This window comes from Equus asinus, chromosome 27 (genome assembly GCF_041296235.1).
Source record: "Equus asinus isolate D_3611 breed Donkey chromosome 27, EquAss-T2T_v2, whole genome shotgun sequence".
In the NCBI taxonomy this organism is placed as follows: domain Eukaryota; kingdom Metazoa; phylum Chordata; class Mammalia; order Perissodactyla; family Equidae; genus Equus; species Equus asinus.
In genome coordinates, this window is record NC_091816.1 from 18,440,010 (window position 1) to 18,464,632 (window position 24,623).

A 24,623-nucleotide genomic window follows, 5' to 3' on the forward strand; every position below is an offset into this window, starting at 1 on the left:
AACAAAGTCGTTGTTAACGTTCTTGATTCCGCCCAACAAAATCAAGAACGTCTATCTTTCCATCCAGGAGGTCAGAGGATGTAGTTTAAAAATCATGGGCTTTGGAATAATAATAATAATTTACAAATCCCTGTCTTGAATTATTTTGTTCTGCCACTTACTAGAAAGTGGCTCTGAATAACTCTTCCTGAGCTAAAGCTTATTCTTCTGTCAAATGAAAAAATAACACTTTCCATTGCAGAGTTGCCCTGAAAATTAGTAGCCTTTCCCATAATTGATAGTAGCTCTTACTATTATTTTTTGTTTTACATCTCCCAAAGCTTAGCTAGAACTGTCTCTCTGTGATGTTATTCTCAGTGAATAAGAGGACTTTTTCATCTCAGTTCACTTTTTTTTTTTTCCTGAGGAAGATTCACCCTGAGCTAACATCTGTTGCCAATCTTCCTCTTTTGTATATGAGCTGCCACCAAGGAATAGGTCTGCGGCCTGGAACTGAACCTGGGCTGCTGAAGTGGAGGACACCAAACTTAACCAGTAGGCCACCAGGGCTGGCCTTTCAGTTCACTTTTTATGGCACAATTAATTTTTATTTTACTTTAAAGTTTTAATCTTTATTTTGGGTTTTTTGTTTGTTTCTCCAGTTTACTTTGCCTTCTTCTGTGCTTTCTTTTTGAACATTTGTCCTTATTCACCTCTTAGAGAAGATTTTTTGATCCCCAATTTACCAGATTTAAAAATTATAAAATTATGTGTGATGAGTAATGTGAGAATTCAGACTTAGCCCTTAAAAAGTACAAATAATTTCCAATTAAAATTCTATTTTGAAGAGTTCATGAAATGCCAACCATTCCTTATCAAAGTATTATAAGAGAATGCCTCTAATTGCCCTGCATACGTGATTACATTGTACATGATTACATTCACTTTTTAATTATGATTCAGTCATTTCAGGTAATGTTAAATTGGCAAAAATAATTAATTTAGCACAGAGTACCCAAAACCATTCCTATTTTTTTCTTGATGGTATCTTTTTATGAGATATAGTATCAAAGTTTCTGATTTCTCAAAAGAAAAAGTCTAAGATAGTAAAAAACAATTGGGAAAGAGGGGAATTAAAAGGGTGTCACTGATCAGTTCTAATTCTTTTCAGAGAAAGTAATATAATAAGCAAGCTTAATTTTATCATTTCAGAATTATTTTCACAATTAGAATAAAGGAAGTGACCATATATTATTCTTGAAAAATCTTTTCATTACTGCAACTTGTGGTGGGTATTTTCAGAATAGAAATGCTCAAGTCAGAGCACCAAGTGAATGATCCACTTAAGTCTTGATAGCTCTAGGATTCTATAATAAATAAAAAATTAGGGGGCTGGCCCTGTGGCCAAGTGGTTAAGTTAGTGCGCTCTGCTTCAGGCAGCCCAGTGTTTCGTTGGTTCGAATCCTGGGTGCGGACATGGCACTGCTCATCGAGCCATGCGGAGACAGCATCCCACACGCCACAACTAGAAGGACCCACAACGAAGAATATACAACTATGTACCAGGGGGCTTTGGGGAGAAAAAGGAAAAAATTTAAAAATCATTAAAAAAAATTAGTTTCTTTTTTATTTGCTTTTTACCTTACACCACTCTTTGTTTTTTAATGATGGTAAAATGAAAACTACCTTCTTCTTATAAACAAATACAAATTTTATGTCATTTTACCATGATGCAGAGATTATCTCACAGATGACACTTGGAAATCTTTTCTCACACTTGAATCCATCAAAAACATTCTAGAGAATGGGAGTATTTCCCTCCTTTAGAAAGACACCCTTGGCTAAAAAATGAGCCCAGGAAATTAGTGAAAAGCTGGAATTAACCATCTCCTGTCATACATGTCACTCTTCAATCAAAAACAAAGAACACATATTTCTGAAAGTCATTGAAAAATAAGAAGTAAATAGTATGTAATATACTGACATTCTAACTTTAAATATAAAGGGAGGTAATTTCAATAAATCATTATGATTTTAAGCATTTTTAGTGCCCCTTCCAAGAGCTAGACATTAGATTAGTCGTTTTCACGTACACGTCATAAATATCCCAGCCATACTCTTTGCAGCTATTTGTTTCAGATGTGACCATCTCCCTCCTACGCCTAATACTTCTGTTTCCCGAATTCTTCACCTTCAACCTTCTTTTTAATCTTACACTGTCCTTCTACCCTTCTTTCATCTCTATCTTCAACCACTCCTCTATTTTATCTTCCCAACAGCATGTAAGCAAGATTCAAATCTCTCTTTCACAGAAATAAAAGCAAATCAAATGAAAAAAACACAACAAACAAAAACCTGATTTCTTTCTCTTCCTCTACAAAGGGTCAGGTTTCCCAGCAATTACAACTCTCATCCCCAGTTCACCTCTAAGCATTCCCCAATCTGCTTCCCACCTCACCCTGCCCCGCCCCACAGAAACTGCTCTCAGTAAAGGCAACATCCTTATAACAACAAAAGCAAGGAGCTTTCCATACACGTCATCTTACTTGACCACCTTTCAAAACTCCCTCTGCCTTTGGCTTTTTTTGTACCACATTCTCTGGGTTTTCTTCCTCACTCTGGCTGCTTCTGTTCAATCTACTGCTTTGCTGTTTCTGCTCAGCCTGTACTTCTGGAACTACTTAAGGCTTTATCCTAGGCCCCTTGTCTTCACATCTTTTTCTGTCTACCCACAAAATATAATTAAAATCACTGATTCCAATGAACATGTATATATCACAGCTTCAGCTTTGTCCTTCTAACTTTTGCCTCTCCTCTGAACTCCAAAGCCATATATTCAACTATCTATGAATATCCGCATGAATGACACAGAGAAAGTGTTCAGTAAGTACTTCTCAAATAAATAAATGAATTATTTATGGTCCATAGTTTTAGATACTCCCAAGAAAGACCATAACTCACCCTTTGTGGCATCAGACTTTGAATGGACTCCAAAAGTCTGAGTGGAGAGAAGCACATTATTTACATGGTAGAAAGTCTAGTTTATTGGACAAGGTTATATCCAGAGTCCTCGAGGGATTTTGAAGATATGTAAGGTTACACTTCAATTCAATCTTCAAAGCTTTCTGAAGTAAGTATGTCAGATCTTGCAAATGCCCTACTCCATAGATCTTCTATGCATGAAGAAAGCATGAAGTCTTCCTTTTCTCTTCTCTTATTTGTGTATCTGATCAGCCAAGGACTATGTCTTATTCATTCGTCATTTCCCTGTATCTAGTATTGTACTTTGTATATATAGCATGTACTTAACACAGGTAGCAGGGCTTGGGGTGAGGAAGCGAAGGAGAGCAGGGGAGAAAGCAGGAGAAAATAAATAAATAGTCCTGCTCTTTCTTTAATTTTTTGCTTTGAACTCTGATAAAGCTTTTGATATCACTCAGATAGTCCAGGCTGTGTCATTAGACTATCAATTATTGGATTTCATCTCTAATTTTACCAGCTTCTGTTGACTCTTGTAGAGGAAGCACTCTGTATTAGTCCTTGTTTTAGTCTGCAGTACAACTAAAGCAGTACCAGGCACTGCTGCTCACATTTCTACCAAATTTGAACCTTTTTATAAGGAAGTGATATCTTAAGGATATTTTTTTTTTTTTTGAGGAAGGTTAGCCCTGAGCTAACCGCTGCCAATCCTCCTCTTTTTGCTGAGGAAGACTGGCCCTGAGCCAACATCTGTGCCCATCTTCATCTACTTTATATATGGGACGCCTACCACAGCATGTGCCATGTCCGCACCCGGGATCTGAACTGGTGAGCCCAGGTCGCCAAAGCGGAACCTGTGAACTTAACTGCAGTGCCACTGGACCAGCCCCTTAAGGATATCTTTTGTTAAAGGTTTTATTACCTCTTCCTTTGGTTTTATTTTTGCCGAGTTTCTTTTGCTCCACTCCTTTTCGTTACCTGAAGATGTAGTTCTCAAGGTGTGGTCCCTGCATCAGAATCATCCCTATCACCTGGAAACTTGTGATGAATGGAAATTCCTGAGGGAAACCAAACGCTGACTCTTGAATCAGAAACTCCAGGGGTCGAGTCTAGGATGCTCTGTTAACAGGCCCTACAGGTGACTCTAATGCCTGCTCAAGTTGGAGAACGACAGACCTAGAGAAATTCTATGCATCTCTTAGGCCAGCACTAGCACCACTTCTGTAACACGTTGTCTCGCTGTGTGGAATTAATGACTCTCAACTCTCTACTCCCATAGCATTTTGTTCTACTTCACAAATGGTTATCACTTACCATATTACATTATAGCTAATCGCTTCTGTATTTTTCTGTCTCCTGCTCTGGGAGGGCAGTGCCTGTGCTCTATTATCTCCAGCATACAGTGAACCCTCATAATACTGTGTTGACTGCGTGAATGACTCAGTGAGCACTCTCCCGAGTACTTTGACTATGGGCACTTGCTGAATTCTAGGAGTTTAGGAGTAGAGAGAAACCTAGAGCTTGCACTGGCTGTAGCTAATAACTAACATGTATATGCAGCCTGCTGTGTGATAGACACTGTTTGAAGCACTTTAAGACATCTATTAATTCATTTGATTTTTACAGAAATTCTAAAGTGTGGGTCCTCTTACCAGCCCTGTTTTGCAGATAATAAAACCAAGGCACAGAGAGGCTAACTAAGTGGGGAGGTAGGGTTCAAACCTAGGATTCAAACATGCACTGTGCTATCCCTGGAAAATACAAATATGGACCATACTATCCTTGTGCTTTCCAACAAGGCAAAAAAAATAATACACATGGAATAACTATGTGCCACCATGAAATTCAAGTTCAAACCCCTCTGACAAACATTTAATCCTCCAAAACAAACAACCTCAGATTAGATACGTCACACAAACTTTACAGAATCATCTTTTTGATTATACTTTTGAAGAGAGGTCATTGTGAAATTCCTGCGAGAAAACTTTTCAAGGATGGGGAACTAGCTTGTGTCATATCCCCAGCTCCAGGCAGAATGTATGAGACAAAATAGACACCTAACAAATGAGGAAAGTTATTTCTCATTAAATCAGTTAAGTTGTGCTATAGTTACACGACTCTTCTGTGGTTCATTTCTAACTTCTTCCCTGACCACATTGAGAGAAAGTTGTACTTAACAGACAGACACTTGTGAGAAATAGTGAGGCTTTCTTAACATTCCTAAAATTTCTGCCACTTTTCCCCTTTTTGTGTAGTCTTTATAGAAAGACAAATTAGTAACTCTAATTTACTCAGAGCTCATAGTGATATTCATTGGTAAAGTTAATCTTATGATTTAATACAAATAGGAAGTTATAAATAGATCATGCCAGAAAGAGTCCCAAACAAAATCTTACCACAATTTTGCCAGGGATAATAAATGACTATCTATTTGAGATAGATAGTAGACTAAGACACCATTTTAACTAAAACAACACAAATAAAATATCTTTTCTCACTTCACAGAATTATTTTGAATTATCTTGGAATCTATAAGTAGCTTCACAATTTTGTCAAATTCAAGGTTTTCAAATACATTTATCTGTTGAACACAAACTGCCCATCCAGGAAATTCAGCAATTCCTGAGCGATGTAGATAATGTCAAACAAATTAACAAACAAACACACACTTCTTCCCACGTTGCCAAAAACGCCTGATTAAAGCTAGCTGGTTTTAGAGATGGTTGGTACATAAATACATCATTCAGTTCAGGTGCTCAGGTCTCTGGGGGAGACACAGTCCACAAACACTGATACTACCAAAAATACCTCAACCCACATATTAGAATTGCTAAAATCCAAAACACCGATGAACATCAGATGCTGGTGAGGATGTGGAGCAATAGGAACTCTCATTCATTGCTGGTGGGAATGCAAAATGGTGCAGCCACTTTGGAAGATAGTCTGGCAGTTTCTTATAAAACTAAACATAGGTCTACCATGTGATCCAGCAATGACACTTCTAGGTAAACTCAAGTCCACACAAAAATGTGTGCATGAATGCTTATAGGAGTTTGATTTGTGGTTGCCAAAACTTGGAAGCCACCAAGATGTCCTTCAATAGGTAAATGGATAAACAATTTGTGGTGTATCCATACATTGGAATATATTGAGTATTAAAAATAAATGAGCTATCAGGCCACAAAAAAATATGGAGAAACTTAAATGCATATTGCTAAGTGGAATAAGCGAGTCTAAAAAGATTACATACAGTACGATTCCAAGTACATGACATTCTGGAAAAGGCAAAACTATGGAGATAGCAAAAAGATCAGTGGTTGCCAGGAGTTGGGGAGGGAGCAGGTGGTGATGAGTAGGTCAACCACTGGGCATCTGCTTCACAGGGCAGGGAAACTATTCTGCATGATACTCCAGTGGTGGCTACTTGTCATAATACATTTATCAAAACGCATAGAAAGCAGAATACTGAGAGTGAACCCTAATATAAACTGTGGACTTTAATCACAATGGATCAATATTGGTTCACCAATTATAACAAATGCACCACACAAATGCTCGATGTTAGTAACAGGGAACTATGTGGGTAGGTAGTATATGGGAACTCTGCGTTTTTTGTGCAATTTTTCTGTAAACCTAAAACTGCTCTAAAAAAAATCTGTTAAAAAAACACCTCAATGATAAGGATCCTATTCTCTTGGTCATACTTTTCTTTGAAATTAGGGTAAAGAACAAGCCTGTCTCCCTCTACAATTTCTGTGCAAAGTTCACAATTCAAGCTTAGGCTACTGGCATAAGGAGTAGAAATAATATCAACATGTATGTAAATTTTAAAGGGCCCAATCAATGTTGATTAAGTACTTATATATAATACCAGGCAGTTTATCTTGCATAGGATAAGATTTCAGGTCTATTTCTATTTTGCTAACCGTAACTGAACAAAGTTTGGTCAGTTTTGGTTAAAGAGATATTTATACTTTGCTTGTTTTTCTTTGCCCGTCTTTCCACTTTCTTTCTTCTAAGATAGATACCATTTTTCATGGTGATTTATGATTATTTGGGGTTTATAAATCCTGTTTTATTTTTAGTAAACTATTTTCCGTAGGGATATAGAAACTTTCCTCAGGTGGACAGAAATCAGTTTCAAAATGTTTAAGACCACAAAATAAATTGCATGAGTGCTACTGTTCATGCTATGATGACCGTCATTTTGTTATCTAGGAAGTTGAAAACAATGTGTGTGGACTGTGTTGTTTTACATATTCTATAAAGATAATATACGTTATCATAATACCTGTCCTCCCGCTCTTCCCTGGTTGTCCTGGGTATCCGCGACTTCCGGGAAAGCCAACTGCTCCCCGATCACCTTTAGGACCTGAAGGACCTACATGGTTAAGGGAGGAAAACACAGTGGTAATTATTCATTTTTCATATAGACTTGAGGGTATAATGAACAATCTAGTTTCATTGATGAATATGAAATAGGTGAATCTCCAAATAGAGGAAAAACATCTTTCCTAAAACTTCATGTGTGCCATTGGTAGATAATATAAACAGTAAGTAGAATGTCGGTACAATTAGTACACTGTAGACATTCAATAAATAACACATTTTTTATTACAAATAAAAGCACATGAGAAAAAAAAATCTTGGGGTTTTAACCAGAAGCTCATGCAGTCTAATCAGAAATCTTCAAATGGCAGGATTTTGCTGTAGCTGAAATGATAACTTTGAGATGTATAAGCTGAAAATTGAGTTCTTAAGAATTGTCGCAGAAAAAGCACAACTCAAGCAATAAGAAATATCAAAGAGTATTTATTTAAAAAACAGGGGTTCTATTTCTAGAATATATTACTCTATCTCTCATGGACTTATTTTTACATACTCCATTGTAATCCCAAACAATAGTGTAACTCTGTGTGTGTGTGTCTGTGTGTACAGTATACAGAGATTCATTTATGGGTATATATTATACACATATGCAAACCCAGGGTTTTACATGCTTAAGTAAAAACAGCCATTTTTTTTTTACCCCAAATATCTGTGGTGACTATGAAAACTGCATATAATAGAAAGTGTTATTTTCCTGTGGAGTAAAATATTTCATCCTGGAGTCCAGTGGTTTGAGAGAAACTATTGTAAAAATCTCACTGTAGATGTCATTATCAGTTCACAGAGATCCTATTAACCCAATTTTCAGTTAACTCCTTGGGAAGCACATTATGAAAAATTGATTATACATCTTTTTCCAGTGTCAATCTTTTAATATATTACCATTAATTTACAAGTTCCAGGAGTCAGGACTTAAGCATATTTAATTCATTTAAAAAATCTTTTGAGATTCATTTATATAGACACCTAAAACTGGGTTAACTGTTCTCTATGAAATGTTCAGTTTAAGAAGTATATTATTTTAAATAGTTAAATATTACTCAACCCAGGGTAAAACTTTCATTCCAATGGAAATTAAGTAGGTATCTAAAGCAATAAAATGGTAAGTTATGTTTAGAAATGTTAGTAAAGTCAGGCCACCTCAATTTACTCAATATATATTACTTTGTGTATATATTGATATATTGTGTATATATAGTATATATAGAAATATACAATATATACATATGCACAATATTGATATAAGTACAATATATACATATGTAAGATATTGAGAGATTATATATAAGTACTTTGTAGTACATATTGGCTAGACTTCATAGCATACAGCCTAAAAAATCCATAAAATCAGTTCTCAGGACAGGCTTATAGATGAATATTTGTATCTTTCTTCACTATCCAAGCAAGGTAGTCAGACCTTTGCACTTACAGTTGTTAAAATCTGTCACTCAAATTTATAAATAAAAACATTAACTCTAAATTCTCTCTCTCTCTTTTTTTTTTTTACCTTAGAACATCCTGCACTCTGGTGTCTCCCATTTTTACCATTTATCCATTAATTCAACAAAAGATATATTATGCTTGCATGTTGTGCATCCCTATCCATTCCTGGAGTTACAAAGGTTTTCCTCCAAGCAGATCATCCAGTGTGGAGAAACAGTAAGGGGAGAGGGATGTAAGAAAGTTAGCAAATAAATTTTTAAAAAGGTAATGTTGGACGTCGTAATTTTAGAAAAATGAAGAAATGTAATAGAGAATGCCTTGGGATCTGCTTTAGAGAAGGGGATCAGAAAGAGCCTCTCCAATGATGGCTCATTGAGTACATTACAGTGACACTCAGAATACAGCTATTCTACTAGAAATTATGTTATATTTTCAAATAAATAAAATCCATGAATCCATGAAATTCAAATGAACCCATGAAGGAAGCACAGGTGATACTTTCATTGCAATCACTCGATCATCAGACCTCTATTATGGGAGAAGTTTAAGCAGCTCTACATGGCCTATAGGGTCATGTGACTTGTTTGTTTAATGATGTTTGCAAATATAACTCCTAAATATAAGCACCACAATTGAATTTTATTCTAAGAGATCAGATTCTCTGAGCCTTTCAGTTGGCAATCAGCTAATTTTCTGCAATTTTATCTGTGGCAAAGGGAAAGGGTCTGGCACCTGCTTCTAACTCACAGGCAAAATCAGCACATTTTACCCAGAATCCAGCTATGGAATGTGAGAGTTTCAAGGGACCGTACAAATCATCCGGTCCAAATATCTCATTTTGCAGAGGCGGGAACAGAAGACCAGAAAGATAAAACCATGTACATAAGGCTGGTTTGATAATAATTCACATATTCGCGGTTCCCAGCTCTCCATCAAGGCTTCTTTCTGTGGTCTACCAGACTGGTTAAGAGCACGGACTCTGAAATCATGTCCATCTGGGATCAAATAGTGGCTCTGCCACTTACCAGTTGCTGACTGATCTTAGGCAAGCCATTTAACTTCCCTGTGCATCTGTAAAATGGGCATATTATTTATACCTACATTATAAATTTGATGTGATGATTAAGAGCTAATAAATGCAAAACACTTAGAATAGTGCCACCACATCATAAATGCTTGGTGTTAGGTCTTCTTTTCCCCCTCCTCTTTTTCCCCCACCCCCTCTTCCTCCTCCCTGTACTCCTTCTTCGTAGTAATATAATAATTATTTTCACCAGCCTTTTGTGTATAGTTAGCAGTGACATTTTTGGATACTTTTGCACAGTTTGTTACCTCCCAAACAAATCTGCTTTCAGGGCCAGCCCTGATGGCCTAGTGGTTAAAGTTCAGCACACTCTGCTTTGGCAGCCCTGGTTCAGGTCCCCAGGCATGGAACCACACCACTCATCTGTCAGTAGCCATGCTGTGGTGGCAACTCACATAGAAGGACTTACAACCAGACTATACAACTAGGTACTGGGGTTTGGGGAGGGAAAAAAATGAGAACAAAAAAACCCCCACCTGCTTTCAATACTCATGCACAGAGCAACAGCCTGAAGCTGTCAACATTCTTTCCTTAAACGTATATTTTAAGGAGCATTGTCCTTGTTGAGGCCTGGAGGAGAGGCCTTTCTGGGCCATAGACTGTGAGGAGGGGCAGGGTAGGGCAAAGACATGCACGGGAAAGTGCTCAGTAGACATTTTTTCAAGTAAAATGCATTAGGTCATTCTCCCTGGCATGTTTCCAAGGAAATGATATTCTGAAATGGATTTCTATTATATTATTCTGAAGTGAAGCACATTTTAACATAATGTCCACCCCAGTACATGAGTAACAATTGTAATATATTTAATATATTGACTATTTAAGACCACTAAAATAAATACTTAAATTTCATATCATGGTTGTTAGTCTACATGACTTTGACTTTGTCAAGCTGAGTTTAGTGGGCTCAACTGGATGTATAAGTGGAGTTTTAATGAACTTGCTGAAATCAGGAAGTAGAATTAACATGCCAGTACATCATATACTCTTAACTTCCAGATTCTAGTACCAAGTATGGGGCAATTAGGCAATCTGGCAGAGCGCAAAACAGAATGAAGCCATTAAGTGGGGAAGAGTCCATTAGGAGAGATGCCTGGAAATTGAAATACTTTTGCCGCAGTGCAGCAAACCAAATGGTAACCTAATAATCTAAAAGAGTCAATTTATCAGCCCAACAATGAAATCGAACTCTCTTTTATGAGGGACTAGATAATGCCTACTTGTGTACATGAGCAGTACCAAGTGGAACAGACTAGGCTCTCACTAAAAGAATCAAACCAGCTTTGCAATGGTGTCTGTTTACGGTATTAATAGAAGCTGAAACTTTCAAACTCCTCTTTCTATTTCATACATCTGTAGTTCAGAAAGAGCTGCAAAAGATGCTCCCAAGATGAAGCTTTGTTCGGCAAGTTATAGCCCAGACTGCCTTTATGGTTGAGCTATAAAGCTTTGACAATTGCAGTTTGTAATGGCAGATCTGATGGGACTTTGAGAATAGCAGCTCTGGCAGCTGATATAATACTGGTTACTTCCCCTTCTTACGGCATTAACGCACCATTGTTAAGATCTCCTGAGTGCTAGTCAAGTAGAAAGACTTTTGTGAATAAAGAATCGTATCTGGTAGTACTTTCAAAGGCACACCGACAACAATATATATATAGATAGATAGATAGGGATATATAAGATCGATATGTTTTTTCTTTAAAATCTTTTTAAATGTAAACTTCATATATTGGCTTTTTAAGCACAATGTTTTAAAGGTCATTTAAGTATCAAATTCATGCTCTTCATTTTTAAAAGTTATTTTTCTAATGTAACCTGGGCTAGTAAATACATTGATCAAAAAGAAGAACATTTTGTGTCATCAAAAGACAGAAAAATAAGACGAAGTACATGGTATTTAGACATGTTTTTGGCAGCACAAACCATCCTAGTTATGATTAGACCATGCAATGTATTCCCCGCTTACAAAAAGCATGCAAGGTATTTGATTTCTAGCCAAGAATAACATGACAATCGTGTTATTGTTATTGTCTTTGTTTTTTTGAGAGGAAAGAAAGTTCATGCTCTTTCTCCTTTTCTGTCTGCTATTAGCTTCTTTCAAAATATTGCTTTCGAGATTGCAACATAGACAGAGGAAAATAATTTGAAATACTCTAAGTAAAATAGGGAGAGTGACTGACAGCAAAGGTAAAAGTCATCTGCATTCTAGTCAGCATTTACATTCAGATTTCGTAGGTTTAAGCAGCTAATTTCCAGCGAAGGACTATGAAGGAATACAACCCAATTTGCCTTTGACTCATATTAATTTTTTTTTTTTTGCATTTTAAAAACCAGATAACTTGCAAACATATTCAATGTGAAGATGATTTTCATATTCTCCTTCACACGTGACCTAAAGCTAGGTCTGCCATATCTTGTTTTTAGTCAATGATATAGATATTGACATATTCAATGACACAGATAGCACTCCCCAGACTTAATAATAGCCCCATGTGGTGGCTCTGGCTAAAGCATTTGACTTTCTTCAAAAATTAAGAGTCAGTGCTTACCATTCAGTACGTTATAGTGATTAGGCCGCTGGAACACTTAATTTCCATCTCAACATACACACACACATGCACTCATCCCACAGGGGAAATCAAATAGCTCTTCACCACCCCCCCCCCGGACACATATATGGATGTATATTACCTGATTCTGTAGTATATGATTAAGCAGTTACTATTTCCATACCTATTGGACCTGGAAAGCCTCGTGGACCAACTTCTCCAGCGGGACCTCTATCTCCTTTTTCACCTGGGGGCCCAGGAGGACCTTTAAAAAAAATTACAATACTGATCATAGTTTCAAAGCATAGGTAAAATGGATTCATCATTTGTTGAAGTAAATTCAAAGTCTTTTATTTGTTGAGCAATAGCATAGAATGAATAAGACTTCCCTTCCTGAATGGAGGCACACTCTGCTATTGAGTAGTGCAATGCCCTACACAGGTGTGGGTGAGATAGCCCTAAACTAGACAACCAAATTATATATTCAATATCGTCTATGTGTGCCTAGCACTTTTCTACATTCTCAGTACTTGGGGTCAGAGAAAAGACACTGAATCAATGATGGCACAAACCCACGTTAGTATTGTGTAATACCAGGCGGATTTCACTATACTGAGTTCGATAGATGCTCATAGTATAGATACATTGAGTGGAAAATGTATAAGTAAAGATTTACAAGTCATGTGTGGTACCCTCAAGGGAAACAGAAGACCATACATAGTAGACAACCAAAACCCATATTGGTGAAAATGACAAACTCAGATATTTGTTGGAGAGATGCAGATCAGCATGAGTGGCAAAGGTTGAAAAGACTTTACTGAGGGAGAAGGATTTGAAGGGTACTTTGATGAATAGGTAGAATGAGAAGAAAGAGAATTCTGGGTAAGTGGGAGAGATGTGGGGAAAGGAAGGACAGTAAAAATGAGTAAATAAATACTTTTTCAAGTAAAATATTAAGTAGAATCCCGAGGTAGATATAGATATTATAAAATAAGATGGAAAGGTTGCAGGGAAAAATTTGACTGCTTTTGTCTCACAATTTCCCAGGTGTCCTCTGAGTACTGAGTTGGATCAACATTTATTTAATCACTTGAATTTTCTGTGCCCAGCAAAACACATATCCAGTGATCACCTCTATGGAATAATGGCACTAGGTATGTCTTTAGAACTTAAAGGTAATCCTGCCAGTACTCCCTGTTCTATATGGAGTATACAGGACAAATATTATTCCTTTCATTTAAAGCAGAATGCTTAGCAATTTTCTTTTCAATTTCAAAAGGAAGAAACAAACCTGGATACACCATAGAATAATCAGATAGCGATGTTTTAAAAGAGGCATTTTCAATTGCTATGATTCAGCCACATACATAGGCCAAGGACAACACACAACTATATTTAGCATCACTGGTCTACAGATTTTGTTTACACCTTTTAGTCAGGTGGGGAGATAGAATACCCGAAGAATTCTAAGAGGGGGCCACATAAATAGATAAAGATTATCTCATAAATAAGTATATTCTGTCCATTTTCTTTGCTTCTTTGGAAGTCTTTGTCCCTGCTTCTCTCCATTTTCTTATTTGTTCCTTTTTTCAAGGTCTAACATGGGTGTTAGAACCTTCCTTCCCTGGTTACTCAATTTTCAAAATATCATTGCTCTTCTCGATGGCACATTGTCCCTCGCTCTTAATACTCAACATTGCGCAGTAATATTTTATTGTATTTTCATTATAAAAGCAATTCTACTTATTATAGGAAATATAAAAGCTTAGGAAAAATATAATTCATAATCCTATCATCTTAAGAGACTATTAACATTTATTTCCTGTTTGTGTGTGTGTGTGTATCTTTTTTGCTTGCATTTTTCTTTTCACATAATCATGGTGCAAGCAAATTCTCCTAAGCTACAGCTTAATGTTGGAGACGTATATTTAGGTGTTGCACAAGAAATGTCATGGTTCTACATCAGTGGGAATTTGTGTGCATCTCCTATTCCACGCAGAATGTAGTTCTTCCCAACAAAGGGAGTTTAACTTTCAAGACCACAAACACAGCTGCAGTTCATTGCTCTCTGCACCGCGATGAAGGAGGGGCAAGTAGGACAGAAAGAGTCAATTTGCAGCCAGAATTTTGCTGAGTAAATTGAAGAGAAGCAAATCCACAGTACTTAAGGATGGTGTTTTGGAAAAAAAAAAAAAAAGCACAAGAAATGATTTTGATTTAGTAATTAGGGTTCTAAAGCAAGACACAGACATTCCAGAAAAACTAGAATGTGTGAGACAAAAATCAAAGGCCACACAGACTAGATCTAGGCTCTCAGCCTCTGAGAATAAGAGTTTTCACCATTTCTTTAGTAGGTAAGAAGTGGAGCTCTTTCATAATCACTAACTATCCTTTCAATTATTTTTCATGTGACTATGTATGGTAAATTTATACAGCTCTAATGTTGGAGTATTAGTTCAATCATAGCAAACCCATCTGTGTTATTTTACAAAATTCTGAGTTGAAGATCCCTCTCTGTGTATTTTCATATAAAAATACTGACACCAAGTATCTGAACCCGAGCAAGAAAAGCAGGTAAAGCCTTTCCTTAAAGAGTTCCAACTAGGTGTATCAGATGATATATTTTTATTGTTATTTTATTCTTCATGTAACATTAATCTCACCTATTATATTATGTTTCATTTTTATACGTTGTTACATCTCCTCTACTGCCTAGAACAAAATGTGGGAAGTATCTCAATAAATGTTTTTAGTGTCTTTCAGCTCTTTTGGAGGGAATGGAAGTACACAGATCATATGCCACTTTTCTCTTAGCTTCTTGAGAACACTGTCACCATAACACTATCATGTTAGACTCCCAAACTGGTCTCCTCTCCACCCCTGCTACAGCTGACATCATCATCATCCTACAGGTGGACTTTTCTAGAGTTTTTTTTAATCTGGTCTGAACATATTTTGTCTATTCTACCCTATTTCCTTCAGTGTCAGTTTTCATTTTTTTTAATTATATCTCTTTGTCAAAAAGCAAATCCAGGCATATTATATCATTTAAAATCCTCAGATAATAACATAGCACTAATAATATCTGCCTTAATTTCCAGAGCTATGCTCCTCTATGCCTCATTCTTTATGATCATCCATTTTCTACTTCATTCTTAATCGTGCCTCATATTTAGATCATCATAAAAATCTACCAAATCTTCTAAGCTATTGCTGCTTAAACCTGCCTCTTTTTTTTTTTCTACCAGTTTTCATGCTCATTGACTTAGATATGTTTAATCTGGAAGAGGCCTTAAAGATTTCTGAGTCAAATATTCTCATAGAGGGTCAGAGAGAATGAATTGCCCATGGTGGTAAAGCTAGTTGGGTAAAACCAGATCTGGAACACTTTTTCCTAACATCCTAGGCTATACTGTTCCAAACTTAATTGACCTCATTTTTAGCATCTGCTCTTCCATTATTTCTGAGACGAATTTTTCCTTTACATAGTTGTTAAAGACACAATCCATTTTTTCACATACCAATAATAATTGCACAAATCTCCAAATTCAAATTCTATCAATTGCTTATCCTTCTTCCTTATCATGAAAATTGATTAAATAGATAGATAATTTTTGGCACTTTTAGATCTTGGAAAGAAAATATGTTTAAAATGTTCTCAAATAAATATCATGTTATCTTTTCTCACCACTGAGCCCATTATATTTTATTTCTCTTAACTTCTTTCCCCGAATGTTCACCAACTTTGTTTCTTTAGATCATGTTATCCCCCACTCTCCACCAAACTCTACTTCACCATTTCAACAATAAAATGTCATTTAGTCCTTTGGACTCCAATTACTACAATTACTTGAGAAATGAATTAAAACATTGTTATCTTTTTATCTTCATGATTATTAGCCATTCTTAATATAAAGAGAAGAGACACAAAGTAATGATGCTAATCCTACCACCAACAAATGATAAAGCACTCATTAATTTATGTAATATATCTCTCAGGTTATAGTTTAATAAATATTTATTAACAATTTATTTTATGGCTAGATGTTGTAAAGGACATAAGAAATAGTCCCTAATTTTAAGAAACTTACTGTTCTAAGAAGAGGCAACATCTCACTAGAAGATAGTATGGGATACTTTTAGATAAGACTATCATACGAAGAATTCTCTTGTGAAAGAATACTCAGTGTTCAATATTAAGCAAGATGTAAATATCAGCAAGAGTATTATTATGGTGGAACCAGAGAAGTCTTCACATGTTAGATCGACATTGAATGATAGATATACCCAGATATAAATAGAAGAGGAAAGATATTATTTTAAGTGAAGGAAAAGGCATGAGGCAGGATGTAAAAAGTACTGAGTATGTTAGAATCAAAGTAAAATCAGTTGACATATTTCCTGTCAAAAAGGGAAAAGGGAGGCAATGAGGTATTTGAAAGTAGTTGAGACACATTTTGGAAGACTTTGAGTGCTAAAGAGGGAAATGTAGGTCTAATGAGGAGGGAATGACAAACTTTTTGCCATCTAGGGTTTCCCTTCAGGAAGGCTGCATTCTAATAACAGTGTGAAGGATAGAGTCTGAAAGACTGAGGCAGGAAATGCTTGGGAGACTATTTCAATCCGGCAGAGTAGTGATAAGAATAATTCACACAAGAATATAAAGAAGTGACAAGACCACGAAGAATATAGAACATAAGAACTAAGGCTGGTCTGGGGAGAAAGAATAAAAACAACTAAAATTTCTATCCTGGAAACCTGGAAGAATGACACTACCATTACAAAGTTAACTTAATAAGAAGGAGGAGCTAGCTTCACTTATCCGTTCAACACATATATGATTGCTCGCCTACAATACACCAAGCTAATAGGTGCTGAGTATTAAGGGATAGACGAGAGACAAGACTCAGCCACATGGAGCTCACATTCTATTAGAGAAGATACATGATAAACAAATAAGCAAATGTACATAGGAAACAATTTCATGTAGTCGTAAGTACTATGAGGAAGTTAAAGCAAATAATTTTATAGAGGGATGGGGCATAAGAATGGGAATGGAAGAGGGAGAAATTATTTCTATAAAAGGTAATTTTGAGTGGAGCCAAGGAGTGGAGACCTAAGAGAAGAACATTTAATGAGAGACAGAAAGAGTCTCGTGAACATTATGGACAACAAGAAGCGAAACTAGCACTTCCTCCTTATTACCATATACTTTTTAATGGCACTTTCATTCTCCCAGATTTCCGAGTTAGACAGAGGAAATGCCAGAGGGAAAATCAGAAAACAAAGGCAGGTAAGTAGATGGGTTCTAGACCAAGTGGAAGTTTAGATTTTATTCCAAGTTCAATGGGAAGATATTGGAGTGTCTTAACCATGAGAGAGAAAATATCTAATAATGTATTTTTCTGATAGCACCCTTTTGCTCTACATTATGGAGAACGTATTAAGGGTAAAGTCAGGGAGAACAATTGGGAAGCTGATGTAGTGCATCAGACTGGAATATAGCTGCTTGAGTTAGAACAGTAGCAGAGGAGATGAGAAGGGCTTTTATTTGAAATATTGGATATAAGAAGAGTTAACAGGACTCATAGAGAGATTGGATGTAGGGAGAGAGAGAAAGAGACAAAGAGCTTCCAAGATCTTGGAGTGAGTAACTAGTTGGACAATGATGTAATTGACAGATAAGATGGGAAAAGCAATGAATTTGGTGGGTGGATGGGGGCGGGATGCTCAAGAATCAAGGATTTAGTTTTGGATTTGCAAAGTTTTGGAAACTTATTTGAAGTCCAAAGTGGAGTTGTCTAACTGTTAGAGAGAAAGCTGATTAATTCAAAATTTTCTTTATCATATTTTTAATGTAATAATTAAAGAATACATGCAATGTTTTCTATATGAGTGAACTACAAAGCACAATAATAAAGAGAATACCCCTGCAACATGGCAACCCAAGAAATTAGTATCTCTCCAGGTGCTCTCCGATCTCATTCATCTACTTTCTTTTCAGAGAGAGATATTAACCTGAATTTTGTGTTTCTCATTTTCCTGCATTTTAAAAACAACTATTTTTATTACATGTGTAAGTATCTATAAATATCCATGGTTTGCTAAACTGTGAACACTAGAAGCAAAAAAGGCACTATATATAATCTACTAGGACTTGTTTCAAAAATGTTTTTCTTGTAAACACTTAGATATTAGACTTCTTAATTTTCCTAAACTAGTATTATGTAAAATGAAATCTTTCGGATTTCTGTTTCTTATTACTAGCTAAAATAAAAAGATTAAAATTACAAAATAGAGCTTAACAGACGTGGAAGCTAGAATAAAAAGATCTAACATGAATTTAATTAGTGTTACAGAGGAAAGCATTGAGAGAATTGTGGAGAAGAAACGTTCAAAGAGATCGAAGCTGATAATATTTCCAAATTTATGATAGTCTTAAATATGCAAATATAGAAAGAAAAAAGTGCCAAATGAATAAATTGTAGATATAAAAACACAGATTAGTGAAATTCCATGTATTAAAGACGAAGAGAATGACAAGCATTTTGGTGGCAGTCATTTTTAAAACAACAAGGAAAGCCAGAAGCCAGGGGAATAATATCTTTAAAATACTAATAGAAATAACAAAAATAGCTGTCAACCTAACACAAGTATGTGCACTAAGACAGTTTTAAAGATCAAGGATAATATAGAAAAAAATGAAATCAAAAAGTCTCACCACCAATGGGCTTTCACTAAGCGAACCTTCAAAAGATAGACTTTGGGAAGAAGAAAAATAATTCCAGAAGAGATGGCTGAGACGCATTTGGAAGGGGGAAAAACTGGTAAAGCCATGGGCAAATCTAAATAAATATTATCTGTATAATGTAAGAAAAATAGTATTGACTAAATTATTCGTTTTAAAAAACCACATAAAATAAAAGTGAAATGTGAAAATAGGAGGAAACCAGGGAAGGGGGTCATCAGACAGAGCATTTTAAGTTCCTTGTACATTTTAGGATAAAGGTGAAGATAGCGATGAACTTTAGATTTTGTTAAGATACATTTAAAGGGCAACTATCAATAAAATAGGAATAGACTATAAAGTTTTCAAAATCTTTTTTGGTGCCTTTGGTGGAGAGAAGAATTCAATGAGAAAAATGTCAATCAATCCAAAAGTCTACAAGAGAGGAAAGCAAAAGGAAGAAAGAACTGGACAAAAGCAGCAGAAAATAAGGTGGTAGAAATAATACAATGAAAAGAGGTGGTCAGATTGCACAATAATAATAACAATAGAATTAATGTGTTCTTTACAAGATACAAAAACTAAAAAAAATACAAAAAGGTTGACAGTAATATGGAAAAATATTTATAATGTAATAAAAGCTAGTGTAAAACCATATATGATGTATATATTGATTAGAAATTCTCTAAGATTTAATTCACCTTTTTTACTAACATGAACCGAAGAATTTGACAAATTCTTTGTTATTTTTTAAGAGTTCAAAGAACTATTTACTTAAAAATACAATCAGGTAAGAAGTAAGAAAGAATCTGGAAGTTTTGAAAAACAAAATTAACAAACTTGGTTTATGGACAGGTAGAGACTTTGTGCCTTACAGAAAATTTGTCTGCAGTACATGTGGGATATTTTGAACAATGGCTTATTAGACTTTAAGAGCAATTTCATTTTTTATCCCTTTCTGTTCAAAGGATACCAGGATACTGTTATCTTACCACGTCTTGACATGATCTCAAGATTCTTTCCCTTGAATATTTGTAGTAAAAATTTGTTCAAAAACTATTTTAAACCTTAGGATTTCAAATAGCAAATCTCTGCATATATCAGTACATTTTAATATGTCGTTTTCTGGAGGGTTAAGAAGATGTTTTACCTTGAATTAAAGTGATATTTTTCAATGTCTGAGAATGCTCCCAATCTTTCAGTCTGAGATCATTAGTGATGTTATTCAATACTTTCACTTCCCCTTTTATTTCCTCCTCCAAATGCGCTTGCTTTTCTCTCACGAACGTAATTTCTGCTGATGCCTTGTACACACGCTCCTCTAATTGACGGATCTCCTGTGAAACATAAGCAAGCACCCACAATTTCGGTCACACACATAATTATCAAATATGCACATTTAAGAAGCCCTGGGAACCAAGTTTTTAAAAAACACACATTATAGGAATATTATGGCATAAGAGTATAGAAATTAGAGAACTGTTTTAAAATAGTGATTCTTTCATTTGGAAGCATTTCCTCTTTTGACTGAATGGCTGAATTGTCACACCCTCTGCCAAAAAAAATTAGTTGAATATATCTAAGGTATGCTTCTATTCCCAAATATATATATGTCAAAATACTAAAAATAAAATAAAATAAATTAACTTATGTGGTTTTTCATTTATCTGAAGTGAAATTTCTTTATATTCTACTTAAAGTAGCAACATATTCTAATTCTGTGAATTCAATAATTTGTGTATTAACTGTTTTACAGCAATAACAAAGTTTGATGTCATAATTCACAGTGGTAATGAACATTAAGGATAGCTTTGCATATTCAATAAAATCTCAACTAGCATATTAACAATTAACAATATTAACAAAACTTTCCATTTTTATTACCTTTGTATCTGAGGTTTCATTATTATTTTGTGTTTTCAAATACATTTCATTTTGTGTATATTTACATACATACATGCATATATAGAGAGAGATTATGAATAAGAGAGATCATGCTACATTCTGGAATATGCTTTTATTTTTCACTCAATAAGATATTAAGGATGATAACCTATTTAATATTTAGAGGCTGTTTTCTTTTCTTTTCTTTTCTTTTCTTTTTGAGGAAGATTAGCCCTGAGCTAACTACTGCCACTCCTCTTCTTTTTGCTGAGGAAGACTGGCCCTGAGCTAACATCTGTGCCCATCTTCCTCTACTTTATATGTGGGACGCCTACCACAGCATGGCTTTTGCCAAGCGGTGCCATGTCGGCACCCGGGATCCGAACCGGTGAAACTGGGGCGGCCAAAGCAGAACATGCGCACTAACCGCTGCGCAACCGGGCTGGTCCCAAGACTGTCTTATTTTCAGTGATTTAGTGGAGTAGTATTTTTCATAATTTATTTAAGCTTTCTACTGATAGAATTTTGAGCTGCACACTTTCTTTTACAACTTTAAACAATGCTGTGGTGAACACTATTATATATATATATATATATTTATTTATTTATACAAATGGTTCTATAGGACAGCCTCCTGGAAGTGGATCTTATCAAAGGGACTAAACATTACAATTTTTGCTCAGTACTGCCACTCTGCCCTCCAAATATATGATATCATTTTTTGAATCTTACTAATTGTGTGTCAGTGCCTGCTTTTGGCACCCAGATACAGGGTACCAACAATGTATTTAAGTTTGTAGAGTAAGAGTAGACACGTTACAAATCATTGTTACTTAATTTGCTTTTCAATTATGCTGAAAAATATCCGGTCATAAAGTTTTTGACAACATTTTTCTTTATTACTTTTCCCTTCAAGCGTGTTGCTTGGTTTTCTTTCGGGTGTTGGGCTTTCTCTTTCCAATGCATGAAACCTTCTTATCTCCTCTGGTGGATGGGAGGTTTTCTGTCTCTCTCTCCTACTTTTATTGCATCCTCTGTCTTTACTCTATGTTCTATACTTTTCTAAGAACTTCTATATTTAACTGATGGATTCTCATAGACGTAAACCAATGGTGTATTGTTCCTTAATCCAGGTATGAAGAGAAAATTACACTTTCCTCAATTGGGCTGGACAAGTTGAGGTGAGAGGGTCAAGACAGAGTGTAAAACCTTTGAAAAGAGATGAACGTGTACCAGATCTGTCTCTTCAATGGCACTGTATTCAAGCAGAGAGACTTAGCAGTTGTCACTGCTCTAACTGTGCCTTGCTCCAACCCAAACCTTATCCTAGATTGGAACACCTCTACCTTCTACTTCCTCCTTCCCTGAATTTTTGGCATTTTCCATACAATGTAGTATGATGGTGGAGTAAGGAGAATGGATGTTTGCGGAACACAGCAACATGATAAATACACTTGGCTTAATTTCAATGGCTACAAATTGCTGCAGGTGTGGCAGGTAGCTCCAGATGTCCACAGAGCAGAGCTGAGGGGTCTAGCAGGTGATTTTGCTACCTAAAACACAGGAATTGCCCATGTTTTTCATACCTAAAGCTGAGGCTGCCTTTTTATTCCCTTCTTTGAAAACTGCATATGGTGCTCACATTAGCTAGATTTCACTTGAAATAATTTTTATTAGAAAGAGGAAAACTGCATTTGATTTTTTTAAAAAAGTCCTACATGGCATCCACACACACCTTCCACAGTCTACCTTCAGCGGCACTGCTGGAAACAGGCATTTGATTTTGCAGTCTTACAGTTCTTTCTATGTACAACAGAGACAGTAAATTCCACCTCTCTTATTATTTTGTCCCAGTATTCTTCTTTTTTCTTTCAGATTAATATTGTTGTGCCCTTGATAAGTATTATGCTGATATTACTTATAAATCTTTTCCTCAAACAGTATTTACTGATTCAGGCATTCGTTTAATTGACTTATTTCTGCATTGGGCTAAAGATTCAAAGATGTAAAAAGTTGTTTAAGCAATGAGGATGAGATTCTGAATATTATTTTCAGTGAGCAAATGCATAAGCACATACACACACACACGTAAACTAGCACTGGTCTGGTTTCTGAATCTCTACAAGTGACTACTGCCTTTAAAAAGAAATAGCTTTGGAAAAAAACTTACCTTTGGAAGTTCCTCCATTCCCTCGTACCTCCACTTCTAATGCTGGGACCCCCTCCAAAACATAAGTCCCCTCTATCCAACTCAAACATCTCACTGATCACCAGATTTTGATTATTTCCATTAACTATCACTTCAAACATGTTTAAGATTTCTTCTGCCTTCCAAATGGTTTCCAGTTTGGTTTCAACTCCTCATTTATGTGTGTTCACAGGTATTCTATAGTCTCTGCTGGATTTTGGGCATTACCAATATCAAATATATCCTTGCTCTTCCATCGTGTCCATCTTCTCTCTCCTCACCCTGTCTCACTGCGCCTCTGATCCTGTTTCTACATAAAGCAAAATTTCTTCTCCCTCCCTCTTTCCCTCCAACTTAGTCACTTTCTACTCCTATAACTGACTTTTTCTTTTTCGCTGTCTCCCCTATTCCCCGATCCTATGGACAATTTCTTCTTTGTACATTTTCTCTAACCCCTCCATAACCCAAGTCCTTGATATGCCAACAGGATTTGATATGCTTAGATACTATTTAACCATGTGGGAAACACTAACAGTCAGGTTTTGGAAGATGTGACATGGAATGGAAGCAGAGTATCAAGGTTGGTGTTGGGATGAAATTCACCAACACAGTCCCCATATTTAAACAGCAATGCCATTGTCTTCTGACCCTTTAAGATAAGGACCATGTAAAAATTCAAAAGCTCTGAGTGATTGCACCTTACAAGTAATAATTCATAAAATATTCTTTCTTAACCTGTTTAGTCTATTCTCTACTGAATAATTTAGGTGGTTTTCATCTGAAGTTATAACTTTAGAGGCTTCCCTTTGCTCCATATTGATGACATCCATTTTTAAAAATCACTACTGTGTGATATTGTACCTGTACAGAAAACAATTTTATTAATTAAGAATGGGTCTATTCAAGTGAAATCTACTACAAAGATGCCAGTGTTGCTTAACCAATGGTGGAAATTTGATAGGTTTCACATTAGTTATGATCTTAGGTCTTAGATATTTTGTAATACAAAGATTACTTTTTCACATGAGTTGTGAACTTTTAGTCATAAGATTATTTTTCAGAGAAACGAGCAATTATAATTACTCAACAACAAAAAATAATACAATTTTGAAATAAGTGACTTGCTTCTTAATTTCCTTCTCATCAATACAAAATAATCCAGAGGGTTGGCCACAGAATGGTCTAGAGCAGAGGTGAGAAAACTGTGGTCCCCAAAGCCTAAAATGTTTACATCTGGCGCTTTTCAAAGAAGCTTTTGCTAACAATTAGTCTAGACTATGCCTTGCTCTCTTGTCTTGTGCATTTGATCCTATGACGATAAGATGTCTACATTATTCAAAATTTAATTCATTAATTATAGTTATCTTTACACAGAAAAACATGTATATTTCTTGGGAA

General features: G+C 35.7%; 1 protein-coding gene across 1 annotated transcript in view; it reads right to left on the reverse strand.

Moving 5' to 3' along the window:
- Positions 1–24,623, reverse strand: part of MSR1 (macrophage scavenger receptor 1) — a 74,366-nt gene that overhangs the window by 29,313 nt on the left and 20,430 nt on the right. The window contains exons 5-7 of the mRNA XM_014847816.3: positions 20,304–20,490; positions 12,611–12,691; positions 7,250–7,339 (exon numbers count right to left, since the gene is read on the reverse strand). Coding sequence (XP_014703302.2) covers positions 7,250–7,339; positions 12,611–12,691; positions 20,304–20,490 — 358 coding nt within the window. The remainder of the gene's footprint in view (positions 1–7,249; positions 7,340–12,610; positions 12,692–20,303; positions 20,491–24,623) is intronic.